We start from the raw sequence: 13554 nt of genomic DNA, 5'->3' as shown, positions 1-13554 counted from the left end.
AAGTTAGGCAATTAGTCTATGATTCTATGGGGTTCTAGCAAAATGCCATTTAGGACTGCTCCACACCAGGGACCACCTACGCTCCAGGCCAGAATCTGCCAGTCCTGGAGGACCAGTGGAGCTGACAGCGCATCTGAAGAAAGTGTAAGGAGAGCAAAGAACGCTGTGCTGCCTTACCTATGCTCATGACCTGAGACTGAAGCATCTGTCTTTGGCCAGGCTGGCTGTTGGCTCGCATGGGGAGGCTGGCTGTTGGGTTCCGAATCATGCCTCCTTGGATTGGCCGGTTCATGGCACCAGTGGTAGCAGCACAAGTAACTCTCACAGCTGAACTCTGTGGTGCCCATTCCCCAGAGGGCATGGCGGGCCGGGAAGTGCTGCCGCCAATCATTCCTGCATGCAAGGCAGAGGAAGCTGAGAGATGCAGACATTGAAAACGGTGCCTGAGTGAGCGGCAGACCTACCTACAAGACTCAGACCATGTCTGTAAACTGCAGTTGCCCAAGAGCAAACCCCCTCCTTGGGTCAGATGTGGGCCCTTGGCTAAGAAATAAGAATTGGAAACTACAGCTTTCACAACGTGAACCTGCTACTCTGTATGGTTCAGAAGAGCTGTTAAAACTGCTCCCATTTGAACTTAGAACAGGTGCTGCGGCAAGTGGATAACCCCAACTTCCTTCCTCAGGAAGTGAATCACATTAGCTGACATACACGTCAGAGCCCTACTTTCTAAAAGGGAGGGAGGCGAGGAGGAACGAGGTAAGAACTGATAATTAATCCCATAATTAGCGACCCAACCAGAGAGCACCCCACAAAGCCTTCAGAAGAGCTAAAGTGCTCACACTCCTTTCAGCTCCTTAGCACCTGCTGACCTTCTGGAGCATGCAGACATGCTCACTCTGTGACTGTTAAGCTAGGCTGTCACATCACAGGCACACTTCTGTGTGGCCAGGATACTTTAGTAACAACTTACACTAAAAAAGAATTTCAAAATTTACTAAGGGCAGCCTCCAAGGCCTAGGAAGTTAGAGCTTTCTGATACGGTCTTTGAGTCTAAGGGGTTCCATGCTTCTGGGCCACTGCATCCCTGACTGCACAGATGCAGGATGGGTAGGACAGGTGTGAGCTGACATCTAATCCTGGGAACAACGGGAACGCCACATCACCAAGCAGAATTCAGGCCTGGACCTTGGCAGCTGCCTAAGACTTGCTGGGGGGAAGCTTCAGAAATGGCATCTCTGTGTTTTAAACTGTGGTACGGGAATATAAAGATTTTGCTCTTGCTGACTTTATTTGGGTTGAGCAGCTCCAAACTTGCTCTAATTAGCATGTGGACGGAAGGTTTCCTCACCTGTGAGATGACGGACATGCTCACAATGTTAAAGGGTGAAGGTAATTAGAGTTAAAAAAAAAACTGCAATAATACTAACACATACTTAAAGCCACTTTATATTATATTTGAGCTACACAAAGATATTATGGGAGAAAAGATTTTTCAAAATAATCTAATATGTAAATAGCATAACAAGATTCTAGGAGGGTGAACTTATATGTAAACTCAATATCAGTGCAGTGAGGATAAACGCCGCTCCTTTTGGTATTGTTTTTAGAAGCAGAGGGAGTCCACAATGTTATAGCCTAGGTCCTGGTAGGTCCAGGGACACCCAGTTTAGGGGTGGACCTAGGGTCCTAGATAAGACTCCTCCAACACCGCAGGCCTTCCTGTAGTCACTGATAGGAGTCCTCCTAGTGAATCATTAGCCTCTAACGAATTTTATATCAACAATATTTATTTTTTTCTTTTTTCTTTTTTTAAAAATTTATTCAGATTACATCTCAATTGTTATCCCCTTGCTGGTCTCCTCCTGTTCCTCCCTCCCTCTTACACGCTATAACAATATTTATATACATCAGTATTTCATTTAAGAGTGACAAAGTGAAAATGGCACTGTTTAATGAATCTCTAATTTCATGAGGGAATCAGTGCATGGCACGTAAGCAAGCCGTCGGTCTCTGATGAATGGATAAACTGACACAGCACAGCTCATGCTTCGCATTAACTATCACAGTAACAGGAAACAAAACATCCGTCACTTCCCCTTAAGTAGAACCCTGATCTTCAGTTGACTAAAATGGCAATGTACAGGGATTACAGACTGAGCTAAAAATAAAATAGCAAGAATTAAGACACCCACAACTCTAAGTTCTTTTTATAATATCTACTTATTTCTACGCCCAAGTCTCTAGTACGTCACTGAGACAAGGGAAGAAAGCTATAAATTATAGGCAGCTCTTCCTTCGGGAAGCCAGCATCTTCCTAACAGCATTCATGCAGAACAGATGCTGTTCTACTGTGGGCACTGTGAGTTCAGTCTGGATCCCATGGCTGCTATGGTGTAGCATGTGTCACTTAGGGAATGTCCCTAGGTAGTACGGAGGGCACGGGAAAACTTGAGCAGGCCAAGGCCCCGCTAGACCACAGACAACTTCTCGGATCGCCTGGAAGCCGTCCTGAGCTGAGACGCATCACTATTTAAAGTTATTATTGTTATGACAGTTTTGAAATGGTGGGGTCTCAAACCAGCGTGCTCAGTTAATTTTGCTCTGACCTGAAACAACATTAAACAAACAAACAAAACCCAGAAGACAAAAGCTAATAAAACAAAACACAACAAAATCTATGGCTCAGTCCTCTAGCTGCAGCCCCCTAACAGCTAAGGCAACAACAGAAATGCTGAAACACAGGCAGAAAGCTCTTTACTTTTAATTCATTTTCCTGAGTGGAAACAGAACCTAGAATTGTGAAAGAATGGTGGCATTTTAAACTTTCATTCTGAAACATTCAAAACACATCAGCACCACTGGATGCTAAAAAGCACAGTTATTTTACGTACACCCTTCTATTTGCTTTGCATATACCCTTCCATGCTGGGAGTGAAGTAAGTCTAGACAGAAGAGTGATGCTCAGAAACCTCCTCAAAGCAGCAGCTGAAAGGCGACCTGGTTAGCTTGGGGGAGCGGCTTCCCCCACTCTCACAGGGAATTCGTGAGGTTTCCTTCCACATTTCACACGGGAGTTTCTAACAAGCTTTGGGTGAGCTTCTACCATTTTGATGTAACTGGGTTTTGTTTTGTTTTGTTTTTCTGAGATAGGGTTTCTCTGTGCAGCCCTGGCTCTCCTAGACTCACTTTGTAGACCAGGCTGGCCTACAGGCTCACAGAGATCGGCCTACCTCTGCCTCCCTAGTACTGGGATTAGGCTGTGCGCCACCACACCCGGCTGATAGACGCATGGTTAAATTACACAACCCACCAGTAAGCAGCAGTGCCGTTGAGCCCTTACCTGTGCTATTGTTCCCTAAGTTTCCTTGGCTTCCTAGCATCCCTTGGTTACCCATCATTCCTGGCTGAGGTATCACTGAGTAGGGACTACTGTTTCTGATTGGTGGGAAAGGTCCAGCACCAGTTGGGCTTTGCAATGTGATGTCAAGTGGTAAGTTCTGGTTTGGCAATAACCTGCCCAGTTGCCCTGGTCGTGGGTTATTAAAAGCTAAGGAGAAAACAAACGAGAATCGAAGGTTAATAAAGGACAATGAAAAAGAATATTAACACTAGTAGGTTTAGGGAAAATGTCACTGGTAAGATGACGAAGATGCACACCAGGGGCTGACTACCTACATGAGAGACAACTCCCATACAGAAAACATGTAGCACCCTGTATGATACTAACACTCAATGGCCTTGCAAAAAGAGTATGTATGACATGGACTGTATTCTTCTCTCTGGTAGTTTTAATACTGAAATTCTTTTTGCTAAATAAATCATTAATATCATATTTTTCATGTTATATTATTCAAATTTGGGGGTAGTGCTTTTTTTCTTTTTTTCATTATTCTTTTTTTCTAGATTAGGTCTCCCCTCAAATTGGTGATGCTCTTGCCTGGTTCAGGAGCACAGATTTGTATAGCAGTTAACTATAAACAGCTCTTGCATGCAGCAGCAACCTTCACATAGGTGGCCTAGGTGTCAGGATACTATGTCTCAACTGGACTTTCAAGGTTTAGAATGAGGTTAAAAGTGGATCCCTTCACTTGAGAGTGCACACTGTGTTACCTGAGGCAACACTCTCTATTATAGGTCAGGACTATGAGTGTGGCTTCTTTAAACTCTGGGCACATAAATTTGAAATGATTTTTATCATTAGTGTGCACTGAGCAGCAATCTAGTGACAAGTAATGACATGTAATTGTTAACAATGTTACTAAAACACACAAATATCATACATTATAATTTACGCAGCTAATTTATTAGGTAATATCAGGTACTTTCACTTTCTAAACATAGACTGCAATAGCTCACTTAAGAGAAGGAGGACTTCTTAACACTCTATGGTAGAAATAAAACATTCAGGAAACCAAGGCTGGGGATGGCGCTGTTTCCCACGCTCAGTCCTGCCTTCCCGCGGGTCAGTTAGCTGGCCTCCATTCACCAGCCCAAGTCCCACTGAGAACTCAGAAAGGACGAGCTGGGAGCCCCCAGCGTGTTCTCTGCTAGCTCTCTGGGTTAATGAGTACTATCTCATGTTTCTTACCTTATTATTTCAGTTCATTAGCTTTATGATTGTCCTAATCAAGCAAAACAAAATCATCTTTCTTTCCTTTCCCCCTTTCTGGAATGGTCAGGAACCACCCAAGAAAAGATTCAGTTCTAAAGGTAGCCAACTCTGATTTGCCTGGGGCTTGCCTTGTTAGGCAAGGCACTGGCTCAAACTACCCGAGGTGGAAACAGTCATTATGTGTATCAGCACTGAAGAGGCTGACTTTCTGCAAACCATGCTGTGCTACAGAACAACTGCTCTTTCACACAAAACTGGAAACTGCAGCCATGATCAGGTTTGCAATCTATTCGATCAAAGCTCAAACAAATTTAAAGAAAGATTCCTAGATGACAAGGCAAAGCATTTGACTGTGAGCAGCCTTCTCATGAACAGTTCAATTCTGAAAGTAATCTAGTTTCTTTTCTTTGAGATAGTGTCTTACTATGTAGCTCAGCGTGGCTCTGAACTCACCGTCCTTTTGCCTCGGGCCCATGCCTGGGATTACAGCCATGCCTGGCTTGAATTTTCCTCCCCACAGGAAACTAGGACAGTCAGCAGTCTGAGCACTTTCTGACGGACCAGGACAGTAGATGGTGCTGTTTTATCACAAACAACTTCCAAGGAACTAAAACTATTTGAGGTAGACTTTAATAATCTGCTTCTGATATGGGGATCAAAAGGGACATTTCTCGGCAAAACGGGTAACGCGCATACTCACTGCTCTGTGACATTCGCAGCGCTGCTTTCTGGGCTCCAACAGGTGTGGTGGGACCGCTGTCCGCAGTCAGCTGCATGAGGTCATTGATGATGGCTTGCTTGTCAACTGACCCAGCAGGGGCTCCTGGCCTTGTGTCTGGGAAAAGCTGTGGCAACTGACTATTCTGCAAATCATCCAAAATCTCTTCCAAGTTGTCCAGCTCGCTGCCAGGCTGCAGTCAACAGACAGAAGCATACATCCAGGCTCATGCTGAGAGTGGGCACCCCAACCCTGGCCACTGGCAGCTACGGACCTAACCATCACAGGGCATCCCAGCCGAGTGAAGAAAGCAGGTAGGTGCAATGTCAGGCCTAACAAGGAGCTGGCCATCTTTCATAACGGAATCCACCAAGGACTGCAACCTACCCTCACCCAGAAACCAGGCATGGCTGAATTAGAAAGAAAGATGTGATGTTTCCCACCTTGTGACTCAGTGGCAGTTTGTTTCCTTTATTTTATGTGAACCACCCCATTAATTATGAATATATATATAATATATACATATATGGACATGTCATATATATATATACACACACATATACATATACATACATATATATACACACACACACAATTACTTATAATTGGACCATGACTTACAGTTTGGATTTAGACTTGGTGGTTAAGAAACAACAAAGCTGGTGTAAAATACGGTGCAAGTAACAATGGCTATTTCCGGTGTGTGCATGTGTGTGTGTGTGTGGGGGGGCATCTTGCTGATCCTGGGATATCTCTTGACTAGACACATGTCAAGTTAGGAAGTTGCCAGTTGGAGTGGCATTGTATTTAATTCTTTTCAGAGACAGCTGCTTAAGCAATGAACTTAGCGACTCATTTTCCAGGGAATTCCTCATGTCCTCTTAGAACAAGCAGAAGACCATTTTTGTGTCACCCATTTCCAACAGAAAGATAAGCTCTTTCTATGGGACAGGCAGACAGATCATGTGACCCTCAAAGCTCCTGGGGAAGGGATCAGCATAGTTTTCCTCTCCGAGTGGCAGGATTCCTTTGTTGCTCTGACTGACAGGCCCTTCAGTGGTAATGCTTGTAGTGTGGGCATGGCATTCAGATAAAAGATTAATTTCCTTTCATCATTAAGTTAAAACAGAAATTCCTACAGCTTCCACTGATTCCTCAGAACAGTGCTTTGTATGAGTCTGTGATGACTGCCCGTATAGTTTTGTCTTAACAGATGAGAACAGGGCTCTACCGAGCTATCTCTGTCTTTGAAGCAGTGTCTGTCCTATGACAATGCAGCCTTATCCTGACGATTTTTAAAGCCCAGTGTGCGGGTGACGGGGAAGGCTGAAATAAGTGATAAGCTGCCTCTGAGGAAGCCTGGCCAGCTGCCCTTGACGAGAACTATCCCAAACAGGTTCATGCAAACAGACCCCCAAGTGTGTATGCTCTTCTTCCTAACGGATGCACTTGAATTTGCCCCCAACCGGAGAACTGCTTCCTTGTTACAGGGTACACAAACAAAATTATAAACCACCTTAAATGGAATAAAAACTTGTGGGTTTTTTTTGTTTTAGTTTTTTTTTTTTTTGTGACAGAGGTCACTAGATAGCCCAGACTGGCCTTGAAGTGTTGCACTCTGCCTCCTGTGACCTGGGATTATAGGCACACTGTACCATGTCTAGTCTACAGAATTCTAGTGACAAGCCCATGGCTCGCTGGCTCACTTTCCTGCCTTCCGACTCTGTGTCAGTGGTTCTGAAACTTCCTAATGCTGTGACCCTTTAATATACTTCCTTGTGTTGTGGTGACCCCACCCATAAAGCTGTTTTTGTTGCTACTTCATAACTGTAATTTTGCTACTGTTATGAACTGTGAAGTAAGCATCTGTGTTTTTCAATGGTTTTAGGTGACCCCCCTAAAAAGGGTGTTGAGAACTGCTGCTCCATGTAGTCCTGGCTGTCCTGGAACTCTCTACATAGACCAGGCCACGCACTTCTGTCTCCTGAGTGCTGGGATTAAAGGCATGCACCACCACATTGAGCCATGATTTATCTTTTGTAGTAAATACTTGACACATGACATGTACTTTAATATTACAGGCACAGAGACTGCTTTATACATATATGTTAAAATAGTTGAGTAACTAAAACAATTAAAACCAAAAAGAAAAAAAATTATGAGACAGGGTCTCATGTAACCCAGGCTGGAAGTGAACTTCCCATGCGGCAGAGACTGGCTTTCTATTCTTGATCTTCCCGCCGTCACATTCAAAGTGCTGGGATTACAGGTACGGAAAACACCTAGCGCAAATAATTGCTAAGTGAAGATTTTCATATCCATTATATATTTGATCAATGTGAAGTTTTAATTTATATTATGTGTTCATGCAGTGGTGGGGACCAACCAGCTTTGTGTGACATCTGCTGAACTGCCCACCTGCATCCCTAAGCTTTATTTATTTATTTTTAAAAGAAATGGATTAAAACTAAACTGACTTTCGAATTTTGATCTTTTGCCTTTTATGAGTTCATCACCCATCTATGTGAGTGTACGAGTAAGTCAGTGGTGAAGCATGCACAAGAGGCCCTGGGGTCAACCAGTCTAGGAAAGGAAGGAAGCAAGGGAGGGAAAGGAGGAGCGAGGCCTGAGGGGGAGGGGCGAGAAAGGAGGGGGAGGAGCGCAGCTCTGACTTAAGAAGCACCACATCTGAGAGGTCTGCAGGGCTTTCCTGAGGGTTGTATGAAGTGGCCTGGCTCTGTAGACTCAGCGCTCTGGACACTATCTGAATTCACTCCAGTTAACATTTCAAAATGCACCACGAACTTTTAGAGATACAGCTTTGCCTGAGTTTATGCCTTATCAATTTTTAGAATATATATTTAACATTGATTTGTTATCACTTTAATTTTATTTTTCTGAGATAAGGTTGATCTCGAGTTTACACTTCCTCTGTCTCAACTTAGTGTTGGGGTTACAGAAATGCACCCACATGCCTGGCTGTAAATTTAAATATTCTTTGTTTGTTTGTTTGTTTGTTTTTTGAGACAGGGTCTCTCTGTGTAGCCTTGGTAGTCCTGGACTCACTGTAGACCAGGTTGGCCTGCCTCTGCCTCCCGAGTGCTGGGATTAAAGGTGTGTGCCACCATGCCCAGCTAAATTTAAATATTCTTAAAGGAGGTAGATTTCAGAGCGCCTATGTCCTTGGGCAGACTGACTTTAGTACTTTATTTAGTTCTCATGTAAGTTCTCAAGGGGTTTCTGAGAGAAAATGTCTTGCAGTTTTGTAATATACATCTCACATAAGTTTTTTGAGGCCTTACCCACTGTGTTAGGCACAGAGATCAACGGTTCCCCTGATGCCTTGCAGACACTTTAAAGTTTCGCTTAGGCATCTATTTGACTGCTCAAATTAGCCACGTCAAGTTGGGTAGTTAGTTTCAACCATTTCTGGCACAAAATGAGTCAGAAAAAAAACTTTTTTTTAAAGTTCTACAATATGAAAAATAAACTTGATTACTTTAAATTTTCTGGTTTATGGTTTTTTTCATGTGTCAAATCAACTCATTCTCTGAAGGAAATAAAGGAATACACTAGTTTTAATGATATAAGAATTCTAAGAAATGACAAAGCACCGTTTGAAAATATTGTAAGTAAAAAATATAGTATCATCCATTCCCTCAGCAGAGTTGTGAAGGCCCTCTACTGTGTCTGGAGGGAAACTCCCTGGGCACTGCCAGTTTAAAGTGTGGTTTGCCTTTCTAAGGGAGGCAAACAACAGGAGCGCATGGCATCAGGAGGAAAGCAGGAGGCAGGAGCACCACCACTTAGCAGAGTACCAGGCGGCTGGCGCTGGCAGGAGGGCTCCACTGTGTAAACAAGCACATGACTTACAGCAGTAAGCATACTGCAAATGTTTCTGTCAGTTTCTGTTTCCTGTTGGCTAGGAAATGTCGTAGAAACATCTTGTTTAAAAGCTATTTTAGGTGTGATGACACTGTTCCACTGAAGCTCTTCCTGGCCTTAAAAAAACTAGTAGGACTTAACCACACACCCAGTTTTAAAAAAAAAAAAAATTTTTTTTTTTAATGGAGCAAAGTAATAAGACAGTCAATTGCAATCTAGGTTCACTATCTGTTCTTGTATATGAAATAATTATTGTATTCCTCTGGAATAAAAGTAAACCCTATATAACCGGCTCGGCCGGCGAGGGGTCGTCCTCAGAATAAGGAAGGACACTGGGAGGTAAAAGAACCATTGGTTTTTTTCTCTCATGTGAACTTTGATCTAAATTTAGGTAAAGCATATTTCCTGTGGTAACTTTTCTTTTTGTTAAAATGGCTCTGTGAAGTTGTATTTCAGAAAGTGTTGGGGAGAGAGTGGAGGGAAGGTGAGCAAGGGGCCAGATTTCATTATGGAAAACATACTTCCCGTAAGTGAATATGTGTGCCCTGTACCCTGGGTTTTTTTTTTTTTTCAATCTTCAAACAACAATTTTATATTGATTACATACTAGTCTTTGTTTCTTGGATAATTTTGGTAAGAAAGTTATTTCTCCCAAATAAGAAAGCTCAAAATGATTCAAAGACTTAAAAAACAAATCACAAAACCTCTTTTGTTTGACATTACTGAAATCATATACACAAAGTAGTGACAAACAGTGGCCCCTTTGATTGTCCTTCTAAGTCCCTACTATGGTCTGAGGCCCGAGACAGTAACAAATTCTGTGTATGGGGGGAGGAGGCAGCCTTGTTGAGCCTCAGTGAGTCTTGTGAATCACTAAGCTGCCCTCTAGCATGTTAAGACACCTAAGTGACACTATCTGTGCCTGTCATTCTGAACTGCCACTACCTCTGTGTCACTTAATCCAGTAAATCTCAAAAGATGAAGACACAGTTGTCAATGAGGTTTTCCACTTCACATCACACTAGACATTGCTATTAACTTTCTGTTGAGGCCTCGGTGCCCCAGATAACAATTTCACTGCATTATAAAATAACAGCTGCATAGAACCTAGTGCTAACGCCCAATTTGAGGATTAATCACTAATAACGGTGATGTCATTTTAGTCTGTTTCCCATGTGAGTGGCATGGATGCCTGCACGACTGTATCTGTTCTCAGGAATGGCAGCAGTCATCATTATCAAAGTGAAAGAAATAGGAGGTCAAGCACTCAAAACCTGCTTGGCTGGCTGGGACCGGCTTGAAGAACATGTGGCCTTTGTAATCTTCACTGCCACCCCCCCCCACCCCGTTTTGGCCCCCATGGATTCAGGGGAGCTCACAGGCACAGTGTGGGAAGGGGTGCAGCTCTCTTGAAGTTGGTGACACACCATCTTCCTACTTGCAATACAACTTTCAAGGGCAAACTGTTGGCCATTTTGGGCCCCTAACCTCCATTCAGTCTAACCCACCATTACAGTGGCGTTAAGCGATCACCTGCTTTTTTAGGTCCATGCCTCTTCACTTGGTGCCACTCTCACTAATGAGTACTGCTCAGAATGGTTGAGGGGCTGGGGTCGAACGTTGGGGAGGAACCAAAGTCTCAGAATGGATGAAAACACTCTAGAGGCCGGCTGTACAATGTGGTGGAAACAGTAACTAATGTATATTGAAGACCATTGAGGAGATGTTAAAAAAAAGTATTTGTACCACAACAACGACCAGCATAAGAGGTGGCAGATCATGTTCATTAGTCTGAGTGTTATTCTATAGTGGGTCAGACTGGATATTATGAGGGTTGTTTTTTGTAAAAAGAAAAAAAAAAAGATTCTGAACATTACTTTAGGTCCCTGGAGTTGTTTTCAAGATGTTAACTTTGGAGACAAGCCCAGGAGAGAATGTAACCCATTATTCTGGTTTTGAATCGATACATAATGGCTTTGATATTTCTATCCATTTCCTCTTGTGTGTTTTTTAAACCAACAGTCAATGAGATTCTTGTGCATTACTCAGAAGTGTCCATGGAGAGAGGAGAGAGGCAGAAGGGTTTCCAGTGAGTATGAGAAGCAGCTGAACTAGAGGCATCGGGAAATAGGTACTTGAGCCTGGTCTGATAAAGGCCAGTCTAAGGAAGGGACTGCCACCAACTTAGTGTTCAGCTAACTACAGTCAGGCTGAAGTCTATCCTGCCCACCCGTTCACATATGACCTATGACCTAAGGATGAATGTACCTCGCTCACAGCAAGAACAATAGCCCCCCTGAAACCCTCTGCTGCCACAAAAAAAAAAAAAAAAAAAAAAAAAAAAAAAAAAATCTAAAGAAGACTTTGTGCCACCACAACTGTTGACTTCAGGGTCTATAAGTAAACTGCATTAGAGCACTGCCACACTTACTTGCTCAGTGTGCACAGCGGCTCTGGTCTACATGGCAAGGCTGGATGTTTGAGAGGCAAGCTATCCTGTGGCACTCTTTGCTGGGGGAGTGCACAGAATACAATTTCATGCAAATTAACTGTTACAAGATAAGGCACACAAACAAAAATACTATTTTTCACTGAGTCACAGACTGTCCCCTTGGAGATAATCTACAATACAGATGAGCAAACCTGGGAGAAGACACTGGGGAACTCACCTGGTCACTGGGCTCAAAGCTCACCTCCTCCTTCACAGTTTTCATAGCGATTAGCTTTGTGTTACTGGCAGGATCTGTCTTACTGTCCAGTCGCTCAAGTTTGGGGGTTATTTCCGGTAAACCAATATCTTTAGTATCATCTTTGTCGAGCAAGTATCGAAGTAGTGCATTCTCTTTCTTCTTGGGGCTCACTGGCTCCTGTTTGACAGTCACTTCTGACCCAGGAGCTGTGCTGCTGGACTCCTGGCTCAGCTCTTTGCCCGTGGCCTCTGCTGTCAGCTTGGCCAAGTCTACAGGGGAACTGCTGTCCTGTAAGAGTCTGTGCAAAATCTTATGCTTCTCCTTGAGCGAGGTGCCATGTGTGGAGCCAGGCCCAGGCAAGCTACCCGCAGAGTCCTTGTTGGTGTCCGGCATGGAGCTGGGCAAGGGTGAAGGCTCCATCTGGTCGGACTTGGTGGTCAGCAGCTGCAGGAGCTTGGTCTGCCCTTTGCTGTCGTGCAGCCGGCTGTGTCCCTCAGCCCTGTCCCCGCTGGCTGCCGGGGGCAGGCTGGAGTCGGTGGGCTCCTTTTGTTCTCCGGGATGGCAGCTGGTCTCTGCTTGTCCAGTTGTACCTTCCGATGGCTCCCCATAAAGTCCAAAACAGTCTTTGGAGTCCAAGCTTCCCATCTTGCTGAGTGGGGGAGGATTCATATTAACTGGGGAGTTTTGCAAATTGCCCATTTTTAGGTCCGGTGAAGCCAACGATGACCCTAATGAGACCCCGTGGCCCTCGCTGAGGGCTTGCAGTGCATTGAGGGAACTGTTGGTATAACTATGGCTATTTCCTGTGCTGCTGCAAACTCCCACAGGGGAATGCAGGCTTCCTGCAGGGGAAAACTGACTGGGTGGGATGCGAGGACTGCCAGCCACGCCGGGGCTCATGCGATGCCTTGGTGAGAGCATGGAGGTGGGCTGGCCTGGGTTCATGCCGGGGCTGCTCTGTGAGGGGCTGTTCATTTTGAGTGCATAGTTAGTACCCTGAGGAGTGGCTGCTTGCATGCCTGATACATGGTTCATGCCCCCGGAACCACCAAACCTGCCCACAGGCATGCCCACTTGTTCCTTTGGGCCATTCATGGGAAAATTTATATTGCTACTGAGGGTCACGTCCTGACCTGGGTTCCCACTGCACATGGCCTGATGGGCAGGGCTGCTAGAGCTAATTGGATTCAATGGCTTCCCCATCGCTTGTCCAGTCAGATCCGGATTCATTACACATACATTCTGCTCTCTGTACAATGGGGAAAGAAACATATATAAGATAAAAGGAAAAGCACACAGTAAGTTGTTATTAATTTTAAAAGATGTCAGGGTTTCTTTTCTTTACAAAAGCAGACTACATCTAAAAGATAGGCAAGACTTGGAAGAAAATACCTGTAATTAAAGACTAGATTCCACACATACAGTTCTGGACCAAGAGGGATGTTTTTCAGGCAACTCATCATTGTGTCTGTGGTTTTATTGAAGTGTGTGGTGTGTGTGTGTGTGTGTGTGTGTGTGTGTGTGTGTGTGTGTGTGTGTGTGTGTGTGTGCGTGCCTGTGTGTTAAATTAGACTACATCCATATTGAAATTTCAGTAAGTAAACAGGACATTAGGAAGATTCCAATTATGCATCTCTGTTATGAGC

The 13554-nt window shown here is 44.1% G+C and overlaps 1 protein-coding gene across 8 annotated transcripts in view; it reads right to left on the bottom strand.

Annotated features, from left to right (window-relative positions):
• Window positions 1-13554, bottom strand: part of NCOA2 (nuclear receptor coactivator 2) — a 237110-nt gene that overhangs the window by 21830 nt on the left and 201726 nt on the right. For 7 of the 8 annotated variants that reach the window (XM_084772539.1, XM_084772541.1, XM_084772535.1 and 4 more), the window contains 4 exons: window positions 11888-13157; window positions 5316-5526; window positions 3344-3550; window positions 178-393 (listed from right to left, as the gene is read on the bottom strand). In XM_084772539.1, the coding sequence (XP_084628665.1) occupies window positions 178-393; window positions 3344-3550; window positions 5316-5526; window positions 11888-13157 (1904 nt within the window). The remainder of the gene's footprint in view (window positions 1-177; window positions 394-3343; window positions 3551-5315; window positions 5527-11887; window positions 13158-13554) is intronic. The other variant, XM_084772542.1, reaches the window with a different exon arrangement.

This window comes from Acomys minous, assembly GCF_964271855.1.
Source record: "Acomys minous genome assembly, chromosome: 1".
NCBI lineage: Eukaryota > Metazoa > Chordata > Mammalia > Rodentia > Muridae > Acomys > Acomys minous.
The sequence above is the reverse complement of the archived record's forward strand: the minus strand, read 5'-3'. Positions and strand labels throughout refer to the sequence as shown.